The following is a 27,727-nucleotide window of genomic DNA, read 5'->3' on the forward strand; positions in this document are numbered from 1 at the left end:
ATAATTTGTGTAAAAAGTGTGTCAATATTATATTATTATATTTAGTAAAATATACCTATTTAAATATTATATAGCTACGAATGTGATAGTTTTACCTCCACGTTGGTTAACTTTAGGCATAAGAAGTATCATTTAAAAGAAATGCCATTAACATCTAATATATAAAATTCTCGTGTCATGGTGTTAAACTTTGAACTCCTCCGAAACGGCTTGACCGATTCTCATGTAATTTTGAATGCATATTGGGTAGGTCTGAGAATCGGACAACATCTATTTTTCATCCCCCTAAGTGTTAAGGGTGGTCCACACGAATTTTTATTTTTATTTTTTTGACAATTTTTTTTAAATTTTGTTTGATTATGAGTCAGCCAAAATACATACAACTTCAAATTTTCACCCATCTACGATCAACAGTTACTTTTGTATGGCGATTTTAATATCGGCAATACAACGTTTGCTGCGTCAGCTAGTAACGTATAAAAAAACAAGTCTCGCAACTTAGTTTTTCTACATTAAAAAGATGTGAGATCCATGTAATACCACGTCGGTCAATTAATTCTGTCCCTACTTGAGGGTCTTTCTGTCTACGTATTACGTAATTAGCTAACCTAACAGCATCTTATAGTGAGTATATCAAATTAAAAAATCTTTTATGTAAACAGATTGACTTAGCCATTCAGGCTTCCAGTTTTATCAATAACGAAGTTATACGAGGGCGGCACTGAAACTTTCGGGAATCAAGTAAGTGACACAACATTACTATTTAAAAATGTATTTATTGCTTTTAGAAGTATTCTCCGCGAAATTTGACACATTTTTCCATACGATGGAACCAATCATTGAAGCAACCATTCCATTCGGAAGTTGGGTTCTCCAAAATGGCCGTTTTGTAGGCGTCCACAGCTTCTTCAGGTGATGAAAAGCTCTGACCACGCAAATTATTCTTTATTTTAGGGAAAGTATAGAAATCATTAGGGCTTAGGTCGGGGTTGTACGGCGGATGGTCTAATAATGAACGAACAATTTTTGTTGGCTTTAACTCATTTTCGAACACCCAAACTCGTGACTGGTTTTTTGTTTCGGGTTCGTACGCGTATATCCAGAATTTGTCACCTGATGCGATGTTGTATACAGCATTTGAGAATCCTGCGTGCAATCTTTCGAGAGTTCTGATGCACCAAGTAATGCGAGCCGCTTTTTGCTCTTCACAGAGCAAATGGAGTATCCATCGGGAAAACAACTTTTTACACCTAATTGTTCATGCAAGATTTTTTGTATTTGACTCATGCCAATGTCTAAAGTTGCCTGAATTTCGCGGTATGTCACATGTCGATCTTCCTTAATCAGCTTACGCACAGCATCAACGTTTTCTTTGGTGACTGCAGTTTTTGGACGACCTTGACGGGGATCATCACTGAGCTTAACACGTCCACGTTAAAATTCAGCAAACCAGCGATAAATTGTGGTTTTGGATGGGGCTTCATCACCAAATGCAGTAATCATCCGGTCACTGTTTTTGTGTTAAACCACTTCGAATGTCATAATAAATCATCGCTCTAGAATTTTCTCGAGTCAATTCCATTTTCTCAACGACTAAACAAGTTTGACAAGACTTTGTGACAAGACCGAGAATCTTTTTTTAAATAAATAAATGGTATTCGATTTTTACACCCAAGGAGATTTCAATTAAAAAGATTCTAATATGACAGAAACAGTGGATATATTCCATTCCCGATACTTTTAGTGCAGCCTATGTAGGGAGTCGAAAGTGGCCTGAACTGCTTAGAGTAAGATAAGTCAAAAAGAATGAGGTTAGGATATTATACTGTACCTATATGAGAAAATAAAATTAAAAATTATGTAATTGAGGCACTCAAGGCACTAAGTAGTTGGGAAGTATTAGTTTCAGTCCCTAAAATAATAGAATACATATTCTTATAATTCATTTCAAGCTTACACAATTTATTTATGTACTCAGCAAACGGCATGGTATTTTCATTTTACTGTTGCCTCTAAGCAAAAGTGACTAAATATGTTTTAACTTTTGAAGGTACGTATCTACTTGATCTTATTTATTTATTATTTCTTTTTCAATCTGTAAAAGGCTTGAGCACAAAAATTTTATTGAAACATGTTTTTTATTGTAAAATAAATTTTTAGAGTTCTGAATTTTTTTAGAGAGGTACCATACCAGATATTAGGAACAGAGTGACCGCTTTCAGGCTATTTAAATAATATATTGTATCGAAATTTTATAAAAAGAAAAACTCGCTTTCTTGAGCCCACGTTCTGAGGTCTGTAGCACTAATTTCCGAATGGGTAATTTGTTTTTGACTTTTCTATAAATTATTTCATATCCAATTTTGAAAAAAAAAATTTTTTGAATTTGAATTACGAGCTACAGCGACGTATAGTCGTATAAACAGATTATTTTTTTAAGGAAAACTCGGGTTTCAGAGTTATTTTATAAAAATAAAAAAAAAACTAGGCAAAGTTTACTTTGTTCGATGATATATATATGAAAATATGTTCATACAAAACAAATATTGAAAATAAACTAATTATGGGTTCCAAATCGAAATAAAAACTATCCTATCTCTCAAGTTGGACCAAACTGCACTCCATGACGTAATCCCCATTAAAATCCGTTTATTAGTTTAGGAGTCCATCACGGATAAACAACAATGTAGAGAAAACTCGGGTTTCGGAGTTATTTTATAAAAATAAAAACTAACAACTAGGCAAAGTTAACATTGTTCGATGATCAATGATGCATTTCTTATAAACACGACTTATAAGGACAATAATTATTTATCCAGGGATTATAAAACTGAAATTGAAAATTTGATTACATTCTCTAACATTTTTCAGAAGAAGTGACTCAGCATAGCTGATGGCTTAATTCCTACTAATATATGTGTAAAGCGCTGTAATTTTGAATACTAATGTTCGTTTGTGTATATATTTATATTATTCTAGCTGCCCCGACAGCCGTTGTTCTGCAGATAATAAAAAAACTGTTTTATAGGAATTTGCCAATAATATTGCATAACATCAAGACTTATTTCGTAAAAAATGCTTCCTGTTGTTACAATGAAATTGTTTCACAGCAGAACTGTCAAACCGTGCGTCACTAAATTCTCTCATAGAAAATATGTTCATACAAAACAAATATTGAAAATAAAAATAATTATGGGTTCCAAATCGAAATAAAAACTATCCTATGTCTCAAGTTGGACCAAACTGCACTCCATGAAGTAATCCCCATTAAAATCCGTTCATTGGTTTAGGACCGCGAGGTTCGCGGACAAACAACGTATCACCAATGATATTATAGTATTAAAAGAGGTAGATATGTCACTAGCGCGCCGAAAATTAATCCCCAAAATTGAGTCAATTGGTTCCTTGGTCGTAGTCACTCTCTCGATACGAAAACGGTACACACGCGTTTGTTGTTGACAGAATTGCTTACAATTTGATATAGGCACAACATTAAAATGCCGTCTTGTGTTATGGGAAGATGCACTAATTACGACAGTAACAAAAATCATAGAATTACATACCACAGTTAAGAAATCATGAATTATAACATTTTATTTGATTTCATTATTTCAAAATAAATATGTTGCCATGACAATGCCGATCGTTGCCAAGCCGATCATAGATTAACGTACAGAAATAACAAAATATTGATGCTGTCTGTCGCGGGATGATCGAGGTAGAATATTTTAGGAAATGATTTAAAAAAGTTATTGTTGCAGTGAATGTAATAATTTTTAATAAAAAAGTGCGTATATAGGTAGCTGAACTATCAAACTACTAAAACAAGTTTTAGGGTAGGTAGCGGATGTAGACAGTGAGTGCTACTTGTTTACGTAGGAGTTGTTTCAGTATATCCCTTGCTAACTGCAGAAGAATCAATGGATCATTTTCTTCTTCTCCCACTACCTTATTGTAATAAACCCTCAACAAAAAGACATTCATAAATAATATAAGATACAAAAAGTAATAATTATAAACTTAAAAATTTTTGGGAGCCTTACTGTAGATATCTTTCGGTTTGGTTTTGGTGTCTGTATGTCTTTTTATTATTTTATATATAAATAATTAATATCATCAATGTGGCTATATATTATAATCAATATTAAATTATTTTTTATAAAATCAATGACGCATTATCTGCCTAATTTCAATGCAGTTTTACTACTTTAAAGCTTTGACTACATGAACTAATGAATGAATCGTAATTTAGGCATAAATCACGGTGTACGGTAAAAAATCATATCTGATGAATTAACTGTATTTTCTCTATACAAATACGAAGCAATTAGCAAAATAGAGTTATCTCTTTTTCGCTTGCGATAATTGCATTTATTATCCTTCTTTGACGTGTAATTGTAATGTAGTGTGCTATTGCAATGTTAAATTATTCATGTGTGCGTTAGTGTATCATTTTCAAACACCGAATGTTGTCTACGTAACCTATCTATACTTTTAAATATCATTGCGTGTCACGTAATTTATATATATTTAGATAAACAACGTCAATGTCAAAACAAAATGGTTACTTATTTTTTACTTTTAAGGCTATATTGGTTTTTGTAAATTAACCCCGGAACTCGGGTTTTACTCAACAAAAATAATTGCTAATATAATGACAAAGTCACTAAAAAAACATTTGAATTTGATACAACATCGTACGCGTTCATACATCAAGGGGGATCTTGGTGGATCATGAAATACCTAAAACATTTTATCTCAATTATTCTTAACACTTTATCGTACGACAATTAATTAGATGAAAATTGTTTTACATTGAATGGAGTAAAATTTATAAAGGAATCATCTCTATACATTCTATGTTTTTTTTTAATGAAAATAAGGGACGAGACGAACAGGACGTTCAGCTTATGGTAATTGATACGCCCTAGCAATTACAATGCAGTGCCGTTCAGGATTCTTGAAAAACCCAAAAATTCTGAGTGGCACTACAATTGCGCTCGTCACCTTGAGACATAAGATGTTAAGTCTCATTTGCCCAGTCATTTCACTAGATACGGCGCCCTTCAGACCGAAACACAGTAATGTTAACACATTACTGCTTCACGGCAGAAATAGGCGGATTTGTGGTACCCATAATCTAGCTAGCTTCCTGTGCAAAGGAGCCTCACACTGGTCAATAATATGTCTCTTTAACTGTAGCTAAGCTCTCAAAAACTAAAAAATATTCAAAGTATCAACAAGCCATCGGAAAAGTAAGGTAAGAACAAAACATATCTATTATTATGTTATTTGCCACTTATTACTTCAACTTCACCGAACCAAAGCGACACCGCGGTAATAAAAACTTTTTTCATTATGCTCGTGTATAAAGAGCTTATTGAAAATAACTGTCTCGAGAACTAACTTTTTATCTGCTTGTTATAGACATTTTTTTACAAAGTTTTAAGTCGATAGATATTGCCTCAGAATATTCTTAAAAACTTTAATAATTGTGACTCTAATATCATTCGATTTTTATTTATTTATTCTTAGTGATACATCAACAACATATACAAAACAGTAATAATTTACATAACAGTTTATCTATATAGAAAAAAGGAATTGCTGTTCGTTAGTCTCGCTAAAACTCAAGAACGGCTGGACCGATGTGGCTAATTTTGGTCTTAAATTAATTGTGGAAGTCCAGAGAAGGTTTAAAAGGTTTAAATAAATATGAGAATACTTGGAATGAAATAAAAACAACAATTTTGATTTACCTTTGATGAGTCCCCCGTCGTTCAGAAATCAAATTAAAATAATAGTTTAAAATGAATAACTAATTGGAATCTTTATATCTTTCTAAATTTCTCAGGAGGTAAAAAATAAACTTAATTTTAGGTTACATTAGTAGGTAGATTAACTACAGTTGTTAACTATCCATCAGAGTATTTTTATGTAGATTGATATTTTTTAAGTTTTGTCACAAATTAAATTTCTGAACGCAAACATTTGACAACAAAGTATATGTAGATGATAAAACTTAAGTTTTGTCAAAAAATAAAATTTCTGAACATAACCGCATCACAAAACAAAACAAAAAATATAGTTTATCAGAATCAGAAAGCTTTAAATTGATTAACACACTGTATCATAACTGTGTGTCTGTCAATAGCAAATTGAATCCTTATAAATAGCCAGTATTATTTCGTTTCTAATCGAAAATAATAATAAAATTTCATTCATACCGAGCACTGTTTTTTATTTGTTATAATAAAAAAAAAGGATTCCTATTGTTTGTTTTAAGTTTATTTTATACAAAAGTTTAGGTCTTTTATTTATCGATTGAAGCAGTACGTAGTCTGCCGAGTCAGCAAGTTATTTAATAAAAATATAAAGCAAAGCTAGTCCTGAATGGCTCATACTAGATTATTATCTGCTTCTTATTTACCTAGCACTGTAAAAGTTTATTTGTTAATGAATTTACTTTTTCATTGTATGTTTTGAATGAGAAAGGAATGTTATATGATATACTTTTATTAATAATACTAAAATATATAATATTAAGAAATTCTTATAGTTATTCTGGTGATCTCGTAGTGATTGTTTTTACATCATGTAGATTACCTAATCATATAAAGTATTGTTAATATAATTCTCAAAAAATAACCTCCATTAGATTTGATGTGATATTTTTTTTTATTATTATTCATTATTCAACTACGATATTTGCATGGGAGAATTTATTGTAATATTGTCGTCATCTTCTAACAGAACCTTTTTTCTTCCTAATACTTTTGTATCATCTAAAGAAGAAGGTAGTTCAACATTCTTTGTTTCTGGTAGTAAGTAGCACAATACTGTACCCAACAATGCCAAAACACCGAAGATAATACCCGAAGTTGTTTCATGAAGATCATTTACGAGCGGTGCGGCTATTTGGCCAACTCTAGACAGAAATGATAAAAAACCTAAGGCAGAGTTTCTTACTGAAGTAGGAAAGAGCTCCACACCATATAAAAATACAATGATAAAAGACATAAAAAAGAAACAGTTACAAATACAAGCTATGAGCACTCTCAACCACGATAAATGAAATGGTATGCAAACGGCGATGACCATAAACAGTCCTGAAAAAAAAATTGTAGACATTAAAAACGTTCTTCTATTTAGCAATTTCAGTAAGAATATAGATGCGATGGTTCCCGGTAGCAGCATAGCTCCTGACACAGTAACATTTATGTGTATATTTCCACTCATTTTACCAATCATTTGTGAAACTCCATAATATCCAATTCCACACAGAAAATATACAACAGACATACAGCCAAGGTTAATAGAAAGTGTTTTATGTTTAAAGATCTCCCAGAATTTCATGTGCCGCCTCGATTTATTACTATGATGGTCTAAGAATTCTTCAATCTGTTCTCTGATATTTTCACATGGCTTTCCATTACTAAAAAAATATATTCTATTATAAAAAATATCACAAAAATTATCAAAAATGTAATGATTCTGAACTTACAATTTTCCATATTTTTCCATAACATCAACGGCCTTATCTATATCATCATTATCCATTAACCATTTAGGTGATTCCATTGCCAACCACCAGACAAATATAAACAGAAATATTGGAATAGAAATAGCCAATTGAAAGTGATCAAAATGACGCCATAAGTATGAAACAACTGGTAGCGTGATATGGCTTAGATTAATTGGCACATGATACAATGCAGTTATTACTTCTCTATGTCTTAGACCGCAGTATTCAATACAAAGTACGTATCCTGTTATTATAGCACCGCCAGAACCAACTCCTTCTAAGAATCTCATTAAAGTGAATGCTGCTATAGTGGGCATCACAGTCAATAGACACCCAGTTACACCTAGTATAGAACAACTTGTCACATACATCTTAAGTCGTCCGAACCTGTAATTGTGATTAAGATATCCGATATTTATTTACAGAGATGATTAAAACGATGCAATTTAAAAAAGTATATTACCAAATATTTAAATTATTAAGATGATTCAATAATAACAAAACATAAATAATGATGCATACTTATCAGACAGGAACCCAAACACAAGTCCTCCAATCAAAAGACCAAGAAAGTTAATGCAATGCGAAAAATTGATCAGCCAGTACTTATTACAATGCAATCCGAATTTCGACTGCATGGTTTCAAGAAACACACTTCTATCCCAGATTGGTACATCGCACGGACATAAATTCTTTGTTGAATTTTTCGATCCATCGTGGCAAATATAATCAATTGGTGGCGAAAGGAAAATCAAGTTCAATATGTGCCAGAATATTGGAAGTTTGCTCGAGAATAACAAAAAGAACAAAAAGTAGTGAAATCTAGTTATATCGTTAAACTGTTTCTCAATTGGATTGTGCAATTTTGGATGCTTTAGTTTTGTCATTATCAAAATGTATTATCTTTGGCGTCTATAGTGTGTAATCGGGTTGGTTATGATTAGTCACTTTTTAAATCAAGAAAGGTGTGAATATCGTACCGAATCTAATGAAGTGTTAGAGCGGTTTAGCACTACGATCGATCCGAATCCGACCGTGAAAACACGGTCTGAAGTAGTTGTAGAACTATTTCTATAGTAGTTGACGCACTAGATCCAGCTTGCTTCATCCGATTTATGTCCGTCAACCGTTAGAAATAGTTCTACGAGTACAACTCTGGACAGTATTTGCACGGATACGGATCGTATTCGAATCGGACGTAGTGCGAAAGCGCTCTTACTTTTGGACATCTAGTCATTGGAATTCATTGAGGTGTTCTATAGATACGCGTAATTTATTTGTGTATTAATGAGTGTATAAATCAATCTAGTAATCAACCATTCTACACAATAATTAGTTTATTTCGTCCTCATATCATCGTATTATACACTTCAAGCTCGAATACTATTTTCATTATCTAAATCCGGATCCGTATCATATAAATTGTTGACGAACTTTCAACAACGAAGCTGCAAATGAACTTATTTCCGCATTGGTTCCGAGTCAATATGACATACAAGATATCTTCAAAAAAGCGTTAACACCTGTCTTAAAGGCCAGCTCCTGTGATTCCTGTGTTGTAGCAAAGAAGTATGGACAGCGATGACCACTTCAAATTTGTTAACTCGTACGCTTTATCCTATCCTTTAAGGCTAATTATAGAAAATTTTCTATTTAATAGCCTGGCCATTATCACACAAACATTTTTTTTTTCAATTCCTTTGAACTTTGTAATACAATTGTTTTGATCATTTCCCTTAGTTTACTTACTATCTTTTGATGTGGAACTTTATCAATAGCGTTAGAGAGTTGCGGTCATTAAAATATAAAAAAATGTTTATTATCATTAAAATTGTCAATAATCACAAATTTATCCATATCTTTCTATTTAACAAGCAGATTTGTTAAAATCTCCCAAAATTATAAAATGGTCACCAGAATGAAGTATCATTTCAGAGAAGATAATTTCAAAAATTCGCATAACGCGATTAAATAGACATTTGAATGTTGCCATTAGGAAAAAAAAAACATGTAGTAGTGGCTTCGCAAAGAATATCTCACATTTAATTTTATAAATCACAGCACAACTACAGCTCTTCTTCAAGTGCGGTTATATCGCATTCTTGAAAATATTGGGGCATAAAACAAAACTGTATAGCAGTGTTTTTTATTTGTTCTCCTAAGAATATGTACGCAAATTCATTAATCATTGTTTGAAATTATAAGGCGTGAAATCGTAAATACAAACTAAGCAACAATTTTTATTGATCATAATAATAATAATAGACATAAAAATCTTTGTATAGATGGGTGATACATTTCTTTTATATAACCACCCACACTTAATCCAGCTATAATAGTAGATTAATAAACGTTCCTTAACATGGCAATATCTCGAGAACCATTCCAAGTTGCGGTTGAGATGACCCCAGACATAATACTATAGCAGCGGATTGAGATGGCATTCCCGATGTCCCTGGTATTTAGGGTTGGTTGTTGTGGTTAAATTTCAAATTGCTCAGTTCTAGAGCGTTATGCTTTGTTTGAGTGAGCTAAGCGTAAATTATTGCAATTTCAAACGTTACCTTACTTGCTTTTTATCTTGTCCGGGCTATCATAAATGTAAGCGGCCTATTTTTAGTTTGTTGTTCTCACATATTTAAGTATTATCATCGATCACTGGTCGTATTCTGTTTTTATTTGCAGGTATGATATTTACATCGTAAAGTAAACATAATAAAACCATAAATTGAAAGGATCATATTTTGAAGGGTTAAATATCATAGCTAATTTGAATATGTTTTAAATTTATTAAAGACTTCGCCGCTATCTCTTCCACATGTACTTGTTAAAAGAAAGAAATGGAAAATAAGTAATTTGTCCAGAAATATTTGTTGGGGTATTTGAGAAATTTTACCATTGTCATTGATTATATATATATTTATGGAAATGGAGGACAAACGAGCGTACGGGTCACCTGGTGTTTAGTGATCACCGCCGTCCACAATCTCTTGCAATACCAGAGGAATCACAAGAGCGTTGCCGGCCTTTAAGGAAGGTGTATGCGCTTATTTTTAAGGTACCCATGTCGTATCGTCTCGGAAACACCGCAAAAGGAAGCTTATTCCACAGCTTTGTAGTACGTGGAAGAAAGCTCCTTGAAAACCGCACTGTGGAGGACCGCCAAACATAGAGATGGTGGCGATGATCCTAACTTGTGGCGTGTCACACGAAGGTGGAATTCGGTGGTAGGAATCAGGTTAAACAGCTCTTCCCAACACTTCCCGTGATAAATGCAATAGGAGACACACAATAAAGCGATATCTCTACGCAACGCCAAGTGATCCAGCCATTCACAGAGCACTGGGTCCCCGACAACTCAAGCTGCTCTACATTGCATGCGGTCAAATGGATCGAGCTGATACTGGAGTGCACCAGACCAGAGATCACAGCAATACTCCATGTGCGGCCGGACCTGGGCTTTATAGAGCGCTAGAATGTGGGCCGGCTTGAAGTATTGCCGTGCTCTATTAATGACGCCCAACTTCTTTGAAGCCAATTTGGCTTTGCCCTCCAGATGCCAGTTTTCCGATACTAGGCGGGGATTTAAGGGAAGTGTTGTCGAATAGCGTTGATACGACAAATGGGGTTTTTCTAGTAGTAAATGCACAAACCTGGGTCTTCTGGGGGTTAAATTGGACAAGTTTCAATTTACCCTTCTCAAGAGAGGACTCGATAGAAGACACAAGTTTCTCTCGGCACTGGTCGACGACTTCCCGAGAGAGACCTGCATGGCCCGTTTATACGGCATCACCAGTGCTGTCGTCTGCATAGCAATGTTTGTTGGAGGTGTCCAAATTATCATTGATATGCAGAAGAATCAGCGTGGGACATAACAAACGGCCTTGGGGCACTCCAGAGTTCACGGATTTGGGATTCGAGCAATAACCGTCGACAACGACCTGTTTGCTGTGCCCAGTGAGGAAGCTGGAGGTTCACTTGCATAAGCTCTCGGCAAGCCCAAATGATGGAAGTTTTGAGAGGAGCGCCTTGTGCCATACACGATCAAAGGCCTTCGCTATATCGAAGCTAACTGCCAGGCCTCCCCCTTGCTTTCAATAGCCGCCGCCCAACTATGTGTTAGGTATACCAGAAGATCACCTGCCGACCGACCATTGCGAAAGCCGTAATGTCGGTCGTTGATCAACTGGTGACTCTCTAGATATACCAAGAGCTGGCGGCTGATTATGCTCTCCATGATTTTGGAGAGCAGGGAGGTAATAGCAATAGGCCTGTAGATTGCCGGATCCGAACTGTCTCCTTTTTTTGGATTGGATGGACAAAGGCTCACTTCCATGAGTCAGGGACTACGCCTTTTGAATAAGAGTGCCAGAATAAACGCGTTAGCACCGGCGTCAACTCAGGCACTGGGATCATCCGAAGGGAAACAAACCTTGCCCCAAGGGTAGGATGCTAAAAGGAACGCATCCTATCCCAATCTGCTGACTTGTAGTGCGAAACGCGGCGGGTCGCTGGTGGTCTGCGGCGTGGGCGTTGGATAGGCACTACACTCCTGACCAGGCAATGGTCGGACGTTACAAGTGGGGCGTCGACAGTGACCTGGTAACTATCAGGATGAGTAGTCAGCAGAAGATTCAATAAGGATGGCGTGCGGCTGTCTACATCCGTGAGCCGCGTTGGCGACTCAACCAATTGGGACAGACCATACGCCAATGCGAAACTATACACAGATCGCCCTGCGTAGTCTGTGGTACGTGATCCAAGCCATATATATAAATGATTTTTTTTTTAAAGTAAATACTTCAAGTTAAAATTTAAGGTATAATATTAACCTTCCATCTTTCCGTTCCTAATATTCTGGATCTAAGTGAAAATATGACAGCTGTCGATATAGCTTTGATTCGCTATAATAATGATGATTTCTTCTCCTATTTTAAAGTTTCATATTATGTTCAAATCGAAGCATCTCTAAAACACATACATAGCTTACATGAACAGGTTGATAACTATTATCAAAGAACCTAGGGACTTAATTAAGGACCTTGGTAAATGAAGGTCCGACATCGCTACCTCCTGTTTGGTTTCTCCGAGAGTCTTAGCAGATACACAAATGTCCAAGCACAGATAAAGTCTACCACCTGCCATCGCTGCCTCCTGTTTGGTTTCTCCAAGAGTCTAAGCAGATAGAGAAGTGACTAAGTTTAGATAAATGTGTGATGACATTATCGCGAGACCGTATCGCCTGTCCCTTTACGCGTCTTGAATTTTGAAATCTTCTAATAGTGGCAACAAAAATCAAACTATATTTATTTAATTAAATTATAAGTAAGACCCATTAATATCATTTTAGTTATTATTATTACATTTAACCATTTACCACCACTTCAGAAAGGAAGTGCTGTGAAACTCATTATCACTATTTTAATCATCACCATAGTTCCTGTATTTTACAAAGTGTATAATGATGATGATGCATGATGAACCAAAATAAATATTCTAAGGAGTTATCTAGTTCTGTGCAATATGTATTTGGTAGATCATAATTTATAGATATACCTACATACTGCGTTCTAAAAAAAATGAAATCAAATTATATTTTTTTAGAACGTGCTAGTTTTGTCGATCTTTTCAACATGACTACGACTTGTACAGTATGGTGAGTGGACGTATGTGCGAAGTGATTTATGCGGTGTGCACACCGAGGGAGCTGATAAGGGGATATCCGGCGTAAAGCTCACGCTCGTGTGCACCGCACTTTACAAAATATTGGCTGGATTCATTATTTGTTGGAATTTTAATTATAGCTCTTGGTAGTCAGACTGAAGCCTTACCTAGGTAGTTAGGTAAATGTAACGTTATTGGAGAAGGATTTATGAAAGTATATTGACTGTACGATGTCATTGGCAAATATTCATAAAAGAGTTAGAAATATATTTTGACTAGCTTTTACCCACGACCTTGTCCGCGTGGAGAAAATTTTATTTTTTAGAATACCTTGCAAATAATACACATACAAACTGCTGTGGCTTACTATAAATTGCTTATTTCAAATCATTTTTAAAAACCTCTTTATTTGTTTTTCCATCCTTTGCTAAAACACAAAAATTTTTCGAGTTTGATACTCGCCTCATAAAGTTTCCCATGTGAAAAATATTTTTTTCTTAAACTATCTACTTCTGTTAGTTATTTTATAATAGTAATAAATAATAAAACTTTATTTCAAAGTAACTACAGACTCAAATTAATGATAGTTAGACTTAAAAACTACGTTATTACTAAAACATAATCTGAAGTAACTACTTATTACTATTATTTGAGTCACTATTTCCCCATACCATTAGAGATAGAGCAACAGTGACTCATATATTTGCAGTCTAACCTGCTACCAATGATCTTCAGGACACCGTTGCTGCTGCCCCTCATTCTGCGCACCAGGGAGCCACATCTTTTGCGCATCGTTGCGTAAAAACAATCTTCTCGCGCTGTCGCGAACATCCCCTATGCACTACAGAAACGAGGCAACCCCAGTAGCACTTTTACAGTTTTGGTACAGTAGGATCTTTGCGTATACCTGGCCCATCTGGTATTTTGAAGCGTTAAATTTTCTTACTTTTATCTCTTATTTCAACTTTACACAAGTCGAAATTTCAAAAACGCTAGAACAAATATTTATTTTATCAACAACTTCAATACAAAGTTTCATCGTGGCATCTTTGATATTGAAGAACTTTCATACAAATTTCCACCCCCTATTTTGATCCCTCCAAATCTCTTATTAATCTTTTCATCACATTCGCTTCAGTGGTTTAGTCGTGAAAGCGTAACAAACAAACTTACATTCATATTTATAGTATGAGTGGGGATATATATACAAAAAACAGGATCTTTATTACACAGGCAAACGTGGAATGCACTGAAAAGGGACTTCAACTCAAGATCATTGTGAAGAGGTCTTGATGTATAAATAACGTCGGAATCGTTGAATACAACTCAGAGAACATCATGAGATTGACATCATATGCCAATTTCTTCCGATGTTTTGAAAGGTTACGTATGTGTCAATCCAGTTATTTTGTTTTTGAATTTGTAGAAAGTATTCAATGAATCCATCTAGGCAGTACGGTATGGCTTACTTATATTTTGTAAACCAAGATTATTGTACGGAACTTGCTGATTTTATTAGGAATCATGATGGTAGTTTCACGTGCTTCGCTCTCCGATAACAAAAGTCGCGTTTGGGTTGACAAGCGGACAGAGGCTGTTGGTTCTTGCGAGTTGGTCGCTAGCACTACTTCTGTACAACTTCAATCTGTTCAACTACAGACTCATATCCTTGATATCTCATGCAAGTAAGGTGATGCTCCACATAATTAATACAAGGCTGTTGGCCTACCTCTCAAGGCAGATTGCACCCGAGCAAGCCGGATTTGTTAAGGGAAGAGGCACTCGTGAACAAATTCTTATATTGCGTCAGATTATTGAGAAGGCCAGAGAATTCAATACAACCCTTTACATCTGCTTTGTGGACTTTCGCAAAGCATTTGACACGGTCATATGGACACACCTTTGGAAGATACTTGCGGAAATAGGTGTACCACCCCATTTAATAGTTCTGTTGAGGAGGTTGTATGAGCACGGTATTGCAGCGGTACGAGTGGATGATACCCTTTCAAGCGAATTCAAGACTGAAGCCGGTGTACGACAAGGATGCATCTTATCGCCATTACTCTTTAACATCTACACAGAGTATATTATGTGCATTGTGTTGGAAGATTGGAACACAGGAATATCTAAATAACCTCAGATACGCTGATGATACTACCCTTCTCGCACAGACTAGAGAAGACATGGAAAATTTTCTAAGCCGTCTAGAAGTACCAGTCTCCAATTTGGACTTACTATTAACCGCGACAAGACGAAGGTGATGATAGTAGACCGGGCCGAACAAATTGGAACCAACGTACCCTATATAGCCAACTGTGAAGTGGTACAGAACTATATTTATCTTGGTTCTACTATATCAAGGACTGGAGGATGTGGCGACGAGATCAGATGACGGTGCGCCATCACCAGGTCTGCAGTGGAACAACTGGGAAAGATTTGGAGGGACAGGAGGATTACCAAGAAGACTAAAGTCAGATTGATGAAATGCCTTGTGTTTCCAATATTTCTCTATGGAGCCGAGACTTGGTCTTTGAGACTGCAGGACCGCCGTAAAATCGATGCATTAGAGATATGGTGCTGGAGACGCCTCCTAAAGATCCCGTGGACGGCATTTCGCACCAATGTATCCATCCTCAAAGAGCTTCGTATTAAAGACAGACTATCGTCAATTGTGCATCTAAGAATACTGAAGTTCTTTGGTCACGTCTCTAGAAATGAGAACTCGATGGAGAGACTGGTAGTTAGGGTCAGGTGGAAGGCAAGAGAGCACGCGGTCGATCGCCAACCCGGTGTATAGACGCCATCACAAAAGCTACTGAGTCCACCATAGTCCAGTGTACTCGCAACGCCTCTAACCGTCAGAAATGGAAGCACATCGCCAGGAGATCTACCCTCAGAAAGGATATTGACCCACCGAACACCCCACCATGTACCTCGTCAGCGCAACCACGACCACGCTAACAAGAGTGTCCGACTAAGAAGACTACTTCTGTAAGCCGTGTTTACCCCGAGTGATAACCTGTGGTCATCAAGTTTACCACAAGCTTCGTGACTCTCCACTAGTGTTGTAGTTCAATGCTAGTGTCTACGTTTTCATTCATATAAACTTTGTAAGCTTGCGATTGCCAGTGTGGGGTTCACCTTGGAATACCAAAACCAGGACCGTTGGAGCTACTGTGCCGCCGCCACCTGAGTGACGTGGGAGTGTTCAGAGGTTAGTGGAGAGCATTTTACTTCTTTCCCCATAATTCTTGGTTGATTACAAGTGCCTACATAAATTCATTTATTAAACAAACCAAAAAACAGCGACTATAGGAAATCTTAATACAGTCCCAGACATTAATACTGAGCATGAACAATTATACTATGAAATGAAAATCTGCCAATGCATCTTCATCACCTCTGGTATTGCCAACATACTTGGACAGCAATATACACTCAACATCAGATAAGCCGCTTACAAAATAAAATGTTATCATATTTTATGTTATTTCCCATAATCTATATAGATAGATGATGTATATAGATACATAAAAATGAATTGCTGTTCGTTAGTCTCGCTAAAACTCGAGAACGGCTGGACCGATTTGGCTAATTTTGCTCTTGAATTATTTGTGGAAGTCCAGGGAAGGTTTAAAAGGTGAATAAATATGAAAGTATTCGGAATTAAATAAAAAATTGTTTTTCTTTTGATGTGTCCCCCGTCGTCAGATATTTGTTTTGTATTGTTTGAATTTATTGACGCACGGTTTGACAGTTCTGCTGTGAAACAATTTCATTGCAACAACAGAGAGCATATTTTACGAAATAATTCTTGATGTTATGAAATATTATTGACAAACTCATAAAAAACATTATTTTATTTATTATATACAGATAAACGTCTGTCAGGTCAACTAGTTAAATATAAAAAAATCCGTATATTATAAAAAAGTAATCTGTTACAAAATCTTAATAACAGAAATGATATGACTAATTACGGATATAACTGGTACGGACCCTAGTCATCTCGATATTTTCGAATGGCGGTGAGACTTGGACACTGAAAGCTGCAGACCTTAAACGCATTGACGCCTTTAAGATGTGGTGCTAGAGAAAGATGCTCCGTATACCCTGGACAGCATTTCGGTCTAATCTCTCCATGAACTCAGGATCTCCTCGCGATTGTCTTTTGAATGTCTGCGCAGAGTTTTGGAATACTTCGGTCACATTGCAAGGAAAGACGATGGAAACCTTGAGAGGCACATTGTGGTCGGCAAAATAGATGGAAACAGGCCTCGTGGATGCAGTCCAAAGCGATGGTCCGACCAGATTCGCTCCATCCTCGATTCTGCGGTTCAATGCCTTTCACACCGCCAGAGACAGGAATAGATGGAGAGCGACCATACGAGAGAAAGTGATACAGAAGGGTGGTCACGACCCTCAGTACTGAGGATTACGACGCAGGGAGGAGTAGGATAAATAATTACAATAAGATGCAACAAGTACCTTAATTACAAGAAAATAAACTTATAATTGCAGAAACTATACTTGTAAACATAACTAACTAACTAACTTACAAACATCGCAAAGAATGCTTTTGTTATACACAATATCTTAACAAACTAATTTTATCTACGGTAGAGCGGTGCGGCTCTGTATAATACCTTTTAATTAAATTATTTATAAGCCGCAAACAAGTTGCATTTACTGCGCTTAAGGGGTCCGTCAATAAAACATTGTTCTTGTACAAAGACGATCAAGTTATTATTTAATTACAGCATTCTTAATAACGTTTCATGAGTAAATTTAACATTTGTATATATTTGTAAATTTGTTTTAAATAGTATGTGACTTTCGATCATGTTTACCGTGTGATTGCAAAAATGCAAACGATGAATTTTAATTTATATATTTTATAAAAGCTGACCCGACAGACGTTGTTCTGTAGATAATAAAAAAAAATACTGTTTAAAGGAACAATATGTCCATACAAAACAAATTTTGAAAATATAAATAATTATGGGTCCCAAATCGAAATAAAAACTATCCTATCTCTCAAGTTGGACCACACTGCAGTCCATGAAGTAATCCCCATTAAAAACCGTTCATTAGTTTAGGAGTCCATCGCGGATAAACAACGTGACACGTAATTTATATATCTTAAGATTATACAAAATAGTCAAATTGTGAGTACAGGTATTTAGTAAGTATTGTTTTATATATTGTACATGAACATTCCTTTTTTGTTATTTAGTTAAGTTCACGTTACAGGTTTCATCATGCTCGCTTAAATGTCACTGGTTGTGGCGGTCGTCCTCTTCCCTAAAATATGGTCGAGGGAGGCGATGGCTGGCCTATGCGTCATGCTTGTGAATGGGCGCTATATTTTTATAATCGTTAATAAAATGCTCGCAAAATAATTTTATTTTTTACGGTGTGTGTGAATTGATGCACTACTGTACTCAATAACACATTTTAGTTACGTTTAAATTTACTTTCTATTTCATAGGTTTATTTCAGAATTATATAGAAATTATTAAAAAGGTTTAGGTGTGTGATAAGTGGCCAAATAAAACCTGCACACAGTCCAGTAAAGCAATTAATGACAGTTTAATGAATATTTTATTGTTATTTCTTGCAGAGCAAATCTTAAGTAATTGGAATGAAAAATTGGACGAAACATTCATATTGTAAATTACGTACATATTAACCGGAGACGCTATCGATAGTGATACTAGTACGTAGCTTCAGAACACGAAGGCTTTAGAGGAAGCGGTCACCATTGTCTGCAGCCGTAAGCTTTGTGTTAACTTCCGTTGCTTGCTGATCTTTTCGGTCTATGCCACAAGAGCTAGCGTTTTACACAACAAATTAAAAGCTATATGGTAATAGAAACCCAACCGCAAGCAATAATTTAAGCTAATGTTACACTTCCACGTTGTGATAGTTTTACACATTTAATTAGCTTTTAAATTGTAGTGGCTGTATGGTTCTGTCATCGAGTACCTGTTTTGATTAAACTTATTATAACAATATAGACTCTTTAGTTTTATTAGTTATTTTGGTCACAGTTGTAACCAAAATTTCTTTATAATATTACGAGAATAGTTATGCTAGTTCTTTGAACCTAAATTTGAAATATTTTTCTTAAAAATAATTAAATGTGAGCCCAGTGAGGCATTCACTAAAGCATCCTCCTGCTCCTCGCGTCGTATTCCTCATTGCTGAAGGTCGCGATTTCTCTGACGATACAACTTTTTGACAATAGTTCGCCATCTGTGTCTGTCTTTGGCTACGTTCAGTGCGTCATGAATTCCAGTATCCAGAGATGTGCGGATTTGGTTTGATCATCTTATAGGGCTGCGGGACCTTTGGGACGTCGTCCGTCTACGTTCCCAGTAACCATCAGTTGTTCGAGGTTGTGGCCATATTTTCTGGCGATATGTCAAAAGAACTTTAAGATTCTACGGAGGCAGATAGATGGATGAGAGGTTTTTACATCTAGAGTGTTATGGATGGATTGGTTATACCATCACAAGCACCAAATCTCAAAGGCATCAATCCGATCTCTGTCGGCCTTCGTTAGTGTCCACGTCTCAACCCCAAAGCTGAAGAAACATCATAATACTCGCTACTCGCTCGAAACTTGTCACCCATCAGTTTTCATAAAGGCCGATGCTGGCTAAATGTGTCGGCGTCCGCGAGGAAACTATTATTACACGTTACAGCCTTCGACGCTCCGATACATCGATATGAGGCTTTCATCTTACTGTTGTCGTACTTCAATAGGACGCTTTGCGAAATAGAATTCAGTTTGTTTCTTTAAAGCGGTCTTTGAAAATACTGTGATTTATTTAAGTGCTTTAAAGGGGTGGATAAAAAGTTTAAAACATTTTTTTTTTAATTCTGGAAATGTCATCAATAAAATTTTATTTGTGTAAAAAGTGTAAAAGTTTTTTGTTTTAATAGTAAGCGGACAAAATAGCTCACAACTAGAAGACAAATGAGTTTTCCACTGAGAAGTAACAACTGTTGCCTTGGGCAAGTTTGACGAGATGAAAACCAACAAGAGCAAAAATAGAAAAAAAATATACTGGAGGAAAATTATTGTTTGATTGCTCACTGATAATAAAATGGGTTCTGTTTATTTTATTTTAGTTTTTTTTTTCAGAACTACGAAATCCGTGTAAAATTTGTGTAACACACAGGTCTTCATATTTCCATAAATACTACTAGCACTCCTGGTAACGTGGCTTTAAATATTATTATGAGAATATATAATGACGTCAATAAAATTTTTTTCTTTCTTTCTTTCTTTCAAATATAAACAAACAACGTACTTAATTAAAGTGTAATGTGATACAACATAAATGAATAAACTATGAAGGAATAGAATAAATGAGTCATAGTTTTTAAAGAAAAAAATATCTATAATAATTGTTAGACTCTTAAAATAAAATTTAGGAAATTTAAAACGGCCCGTTAATATCTTGTACTTAGTTTACCAGATATTAATGAATTCACCTTTTGAATTATTTTTAACCGACTTCAAAAAGGAGGAGGTTCTCAATTCGTCGGGGTTTTTTATTTTTATGTTTGTTACCTCGGCACTTTCGATTGGGTGAACTGATTTTGATAATTCTTTTTTCGTTTAAAAGCTGGTGCTTCCCGTGTGGTCCTATTGAATCCGTGTGGTCTATATCTGACAGTGGTATCCATGAGAAAACCATAAAAGTCTTAAATTTGCTATATTATAATTATTGGATAGGATATACATCAAAGGTAGTTTGGTGAGAGTTTCGTTACGTTCTGATTATGGCATCCATGACAAAGTAAAGGATCTCTTCAATTCTAAGAAGCAAATTAACAATACTCGGCTGAATAAATTTTACGCTATCCGGATATTCGAGTTACCCTCAGGCTCTTTAATTATTAATGTTTATTGTACGATATTACATTGTAATCCATATTTTATATAAAAAAAAAGCCCGCTGAGTTTCTTGCGCCCATTCTTCTCAGGTCTGAGGCAGTCTCATTTGAATGGGTGGTAGATTTTGACGTTCAATAAGTGATTATAAATCCTATTTTGAATAAAAATATTTGAATTTGAATTTGAAACCTACCGTAACGTCGTTATGGTCAAGTAATTGTCGTTACTTGACCTCCTTGTCGACATACAGTAAGGATGTGATCTGTGGAAGTATTTGTGTCTGTAATAAATTGCAATGCGCTTACGTTCATTGCTTCATTGCAAAATTTAGTAGACCTATACATATTTAGACAAATTATTAGTAAGTGTACTTCAGATTTACTAAAAATAAAAAAATATACATATTTAATCAAAATAAACTCAGAATAACGCAGTAGAAACTGCTATAAAAGGCAAGCAATAGCAAAAAACAAAGAGTTTTCAAAACACAAATAAACCATAGAAACAAAACAATACTTTTCATGTTCCGTAACAAAAAGGTTTTACAATTTAAAAGCAACAATGAGTTTGTTTGACGACAAAGCGTTACTTTACAAGCTAATTAATAAGTAACAATACTCGGTCTGCCAATCATAAAAGAAGAGTTTATGAAACCCATAGAGCGCGCGTGGACTCAACACCTATTATAGTACAGTATTGTTTTAAGTTTGCCTGTTGAATGTTTTGATGGTAAAATATACTTTATAGTCTTTGCTATATTTTAAAGGGCCGCCAAAGAAACTATAAATAGCTCTAAATATTCAACAGGTTCTATATATTAAAATTTTTTCGAACTTTGTAATGCGACAGAAAATTATTTGAATTATATTCCCCTTTTCTCCAGTTTTGATTTAAAATCGATAATTTACAAATTTTCACTTTTTTACTATTTTTTGTATCCATAACAAATAAACAATCATATCAAAATATGATTGTTTTGTACTTACTGGTGACTGAGAAAGACTTCTATTTGGTAGAACTAAAGGATTAGTTAGCGATCACAGTTAATTTCTCATCCAGGAGGATGAGAAATTAATTGTGATCGCTACTGAGTCAACATATTTTATTTGGAGGATATATTAAAATTAAAAGTTAAATAATTGCTTGTAAAAAATCTAAGTCTTTTTCCTCAAATGAGATAATATCTAGACTGGTGCACTGCATTTTTTTGATAAATTTGTTTTTAAAGTGAGTACGTCTTTACGAGGAAAAGGAATTTGGTGTTGTTGCTTCAAATACCCACATCCAAAGTTTAATAATATCAATCGATAACTAAATAAACATATACACACAATATAAAGACAAAAATATAGGCATAGCTAACAGATCCCCGTGCAGGGCCTGTATGATGACGGCGGCGCATGTACTTTTGCATTGTCCAGATACCACACCTTACCGGGACACCCCAAGCACACTTCCGGAAGTGCTTAGGAAGGAGAGAAGGTTTCTGAGATTTCTAGAAGAGGTGGGCTAGCAGTAATAACAAATATATCCCCACATACGCGCAGTCTTCTAGTTGCGGAGATTAGCTCATTTATACTAAACTTTAATAAAATTATTACTTTCAGTGAATGCTGGTGAATTAATTTATTGTTTTGGGAAGAGATTCCACTGTCGCTGAATCACACAACTTTCACAGCGTATTTATTTTGACTTGGAGAATCTATGACGTTCGTATTTCAATCGTTAGCTTTTGTTCAGGTATAGATCTCAAGCATAGTTGTTAGCAACTGAGCTTAAAAATATAAACCTATTGTATTCAAGTAATCTGAATACAACATTGGGTTTTATAAATGTGGAGACAATTTAGAGTGATATAAGATATATTTTTTATAAAACGGCGCAAATGGGCGGGCAAATGCTTACGTGAAGGGTAGTGGAGAAGCAACCGCTCATGGACATCAGCGATACCAGTGGTCAAGTGTTGCCGGCCTCTAAGGGAGTATGCTCTATTCTTGGAAGTCCCTAAGGCGTATCAGTTCGGGAAAACAGCAATATATAGTAAAAACTTAATAAAGATAATAATTTAACAGTCCATACTCCTCAAATAGCGTTGTCAAAATATTATACAGATCTTATAAGTATGCGAGTACATGAAATACCGCGGCAGTATGAACATCTACACCTAGGGTGATATGTATAACGCGTATGGAAAGAATATATAATTAAAATATTTAGAACACTAAAATGCCTCATTTTAATGTTAAAAATGATTATGTCACACATAGGCTTGAATAAATTTTATTGAAAAATTATATGATAATTTATTGAAGTAGGCGTTACTTTGTGGAAATCCATAATTATACAACAATTCGACACGTGTTTCACCTCTACCCTGCCTATGCCTCGTGTAGAGGCGAAACACGTGTCGAATTGTTTAAAAACAACTATTGGCGGAATTAACACTAAAGAAAACTTAAATCATTTGTATTATATGATAATATCGATATTATATCTCTACACATAATCACGCGGCTTTGTGTGTGTTATTTAAGTTGTGTGTAGTGGGTTTTTGTTACATTTAGAAAATAGAGATAAATTTACAAATTACTTATTCATACATGAATAGTAGAACACATTGAAACATTTTAAATATTTCTAAGTCATATACGAGTATTATAACAATTTAAATTTAACTTAATTTGTATTAACCATATTTCGTCACTTTAAATAAATACAATAAACTTAAAGTCTCTATTTGGAGGATACACGCGCTCTATATGTTGTAATCTCTAAAATGAATAGTTGCCCTGATTCTATGCATGTATCAATCAAAAGGAGCTTATGTGTCTATCTGAGAGTACAATAGCCTACAATCTCTACTGGATATTAAGTTTCCGGATATTATTGTAATGAAACATTAAGGCAGCAACACATGGAAGCCTGTAGCGTTTTAGAAAGATTACCTTCTGAAACTTATTTGCTTATGTCATCATTGGATTACATAAGTATATGAGCCTTATTAAAACAATGACAAAAATACGGCAAATTTTATCAATTTATGTAGACAAATTTTACTATCAAAATTTGTCCCAATTAGGTCATAAAGGTTCACCAGTGGGAGACTCTTTTGCACAGGATGCCGGCTAGATTATGGGTACCACAACGGCGCCTATTTCTGCCGTGAAGCAGAAATGTGTAAACATTACTGCGTTTCGGCCTGAAGGGCGCCGTAACTAGTGAAATTACTGGGCTAATGAGACTTAACATCTTATGTCTCAAGGTGACGAGCGCAATTGTAGTGCCGCTCAGAATTTTTGACTTTTTCAAGAATCCTGAGCGGCACTGCTTTGTAATAGGCACGGCGTATCAATTACCATCAGCTGAACGTCCTGCTCGTCTCGTACCTTATTATGATAAAAAAAGGACACCTCCAAAACATGTGATGCAACTTCCTCCATTTTAATATAAAATAAACATGTCGTTATATAAACGTTTTCCTCCCTTTTTTTCTTGTATTTTTAATAGTATATAATAAAATATATATAATTATATTGACACACTTTTAGACAAATTATCTTGCCCCAAACTAGGCATAGCCTGTATACATACTATAGCACAGGTACAGGTTGCAAGACAACGATATATTTAATACAATGTACTAACTTAAACATACATAAATACATATAAACATCCATGACTCGGAAACAAACATCCATATTCATCATTTGAATGCACCTATCGGGGTTCGAACCCGGGACCTCTAGCTTAGTAGTCAGGGTCACTAACCATTCGGCTATATGGGTCGTCAATAATGTAGAATGTTTCTACAAATAAATCGCTTCCGCTTATCACTGTGAAATAGGTTTATAGAACATACAGTTTGCGGAAATCGTCATTCAGTGTGGGACATTCTAAGCAAGATAACAACGACGGGAGGGAAATTACATCAATAATTGAGCGGCCACACTGCCCACTGGGTTATTTATAGACGGTGTTTAGAGCAACCCTGAATTACTCATGTGTTGGTAATTATTATTGTTGTATAGACAAAAATATTTTTTAATAATCCCAGCTCCGGTAGCAGCTTCGCCTACAAGAACTTCGAAGGTTTATTTACACTTTGTTTACATAAACTCGAAGTAGTCATCACTTAACAGACTTTAGTTGATTAAAATTTCAATCGAATCAGTTTGACATTCATTTTAACAATCAATCTTTAGAATATATTTTATGCATGAAAATTTCCTCACTGGAGAAATTTGCATGCATAATAAATTCGTTTTTGGGAATAGCGGGAATAGATACGACATGGTTACCTTCAAAAAAAGCGCGTACAACTTCCTTAAAGGCCGGCAACGCTCTTGTGATTCCTCTGGTGTTGCAAGAGAATGTGGGCGGCGGTGATCACTTAACACCAGGTGACCCGTACGCTCGTTTGTCCTCCTATTCCATAAAATATATTTATATATATAGATATTCCATCAATATTTGTTCATAACAGTGAATTTTTACCCGCCTTATACACTTTTGCATTGTATAAGACGGGTGTTTCAGTATTCCTGAAAATTCCGACGTCTTGAATGGCCTCTTGGTACGCATTCACCTACCTCCTCTTAAGGGCATTCTAAATCGAATATTCTTAAGTTAATCTTTGATTGACGGAATAAAAAACAAATCACAATGGGACAGGTAAGGACTCTATGACAGACACGTCATCAATTATATATTCGAGGTTAGTTGTAGTAGGTTAGTACATTTGATATTAATTGTAATCATTATTTTTGCTGCTACAAAATAACAGGTTTGAATTCTTTATAATAATAATATAATAATGTTGACACACTTTTTACACAAATTATCTTGCCCCAAGTTAAGCATATATAGCCTGTGTTATGGGTTACAAGACAATGATATATTTAATACAATATACTTACTTAAACATACATAAATATTTATAAACATACATAAACACATTTAAACATCCATAACTCGGAAACAAACATCCATATTCATCATGTAAATGCTTGCACCTACCGGGATTCGAACCCGGGACCTCTAGCTTAGTAGGTAGGATCGCTAACCACTCGGCTATACAGGTCGTCGAAATGCCTTTTGATGGTCTTAAATTTTCCGAACATTCAGCAGTGTAATGTATATTTTTTTTACACCATCGGATAAATTCAGTAAAGATTCCAACGTATAGAAAGCACACAAACTTTTTGAAAAAAGCTGATATTGTGATGAGTGAATTTTCGATTGAAAATAAGGGTTCTTTTCCTTATATAACTATTATCTAAACTTCGCCATTTAACTTATTGCCATAGGACTTGTAGTTTTGCCGGAAATCGAGATAAACCGTTTTTTACCCTAAAACAACCCCCTTTTCCGTAATTTATTTTTCCTTTCATTTTTGTCATATTTTTCTTCCTTTTCCAATAAGTTTCATCCCACCGTTATTTTTTTTCATTTTTTATCATTTTCAAAGGCTTCAGCACTGGTCTAATAATGTATAACCACTGACAATCTCACAAACTAACTTTCTTGCAACTATATAACTTACTTTCTTTTGTATAATAATTTTATATATCGTTATTATTAATTGGATAATTGTATTTACATATGGTCAGCACAGAAACGTTCACTGTCACATATACTATAAATTAGTAATAAATGTCCTCAAATAAAATATTAAGATAAAAAAATCAACAATGACGATATTTTCGATTGATTATGACCAGAAATATGTCGCTGTAATAAACTGGAATATTGTTGTATTTATTGTCTGTCATTGGTTGGCAAGCAATTGTTATGTATGATGTTAAATTCTATAATATTTCGGTTTTATTAATCTGCACGTAATGAATTAAGGTGTTGATGAACTTTGCTTACCTGCAAATATCAGAGCTGATGTTGTTAATTAAAATAATTTATCAAAATGAATAAACAATAAGAGAAAAAGAAAACAGTGAAGAGACTTTAAATTATGTGTCTACAACTGTAGTGCAAGTAATACAGTTCCGGGGCTTTGAAAATTATGTGCCGAATGCAGACTTTGAAATATCCAACTTGTATCCAGTGAGCGTTGTTCTAATGTTTAGTAAAAACAATTGACAGAGAAACACTTCAATGAATATTGTGAAACTATTTACTTTAGATTTCATCAATTTGTTCCAAGGATCGATTACAAAAGCATACTTTTTGATATTTAGTAACATTATCAGAATTTCTTTGTGTCTTTACAGTTGAAGTTGTTATAAATTTAAGATCAGGCACATGTTTCGTCTTGACAGACATGCATACTTGTATTTCAGTGTTTTCGTTTTATAATTATTATTATAAACGAGCATAAATCAATAATTACTTTACATTCAAGTTGGCCAACGTAACGCCATACCTAAAAGACCCTACAATATGTATAGAATTAGAATAATGAATAATAATAATTAATAACTAATAAAATGTTAATATAAGAGATAAGGATATACTTATAAGGACGTAGTAAAAATAACCTCAAAACAATTATAATATTAAGATTGGTGCCAGTTACCACTTTGTTTGATAATATTCGTGTATTATCCAGCTACTTCTATGATATCATTAGTAATTTAGTGAACCCCTCCTTCTAGTGCCTGTAGTAAATGTTA

The 27,727-nt window shown here is 34.8% G+C and overlaps 1 protein-coding gene across 1 annotated transcript; it reads right to left on the minus strand.

The window, feature by feature from the left end:
• Positions 1-6,148: 6,148 nt before the first annotated feature.
• On the minus strand, positions 6,149-8,412 carry LOC126977009 (solute carrier family 22 member 3-like). Its single transcript, XM_050825651.1, has 3 exons — positions 8,048-8,412; positions 7,505-7,912; positions 6,149-7,435 (listed from the first exon to the last, which is right to left on the minus strand). The coding sequence occupies exons 1-3, from the start codon at positions 8,410-8,412 to the stop codon at positions 6,700-6,702; spliced, it is 1,509 nt and encodes a 502-aa protein (XP_050681608.1). The 3' UTR covers positions 6,149-6,699.
• Between the last annotated feature and the right edge of the window lie 19,315 nt (positions 8,413-27,727).

This window comes from Leptidea sinapis, chromosome 43 (assembly GCF_905404315.1).
Source record: "Leptidea sinapis chromosome 43, ilLepSina1.1, whole genome shotgun sequence".
In the NCBI taxonomy this organism is placed as follows: Eukaryota; Metazoa; Arthropoda; class Insecta; order Lepidoptera; family Pieridae; genus Leptidea; species Leptidea sinapis.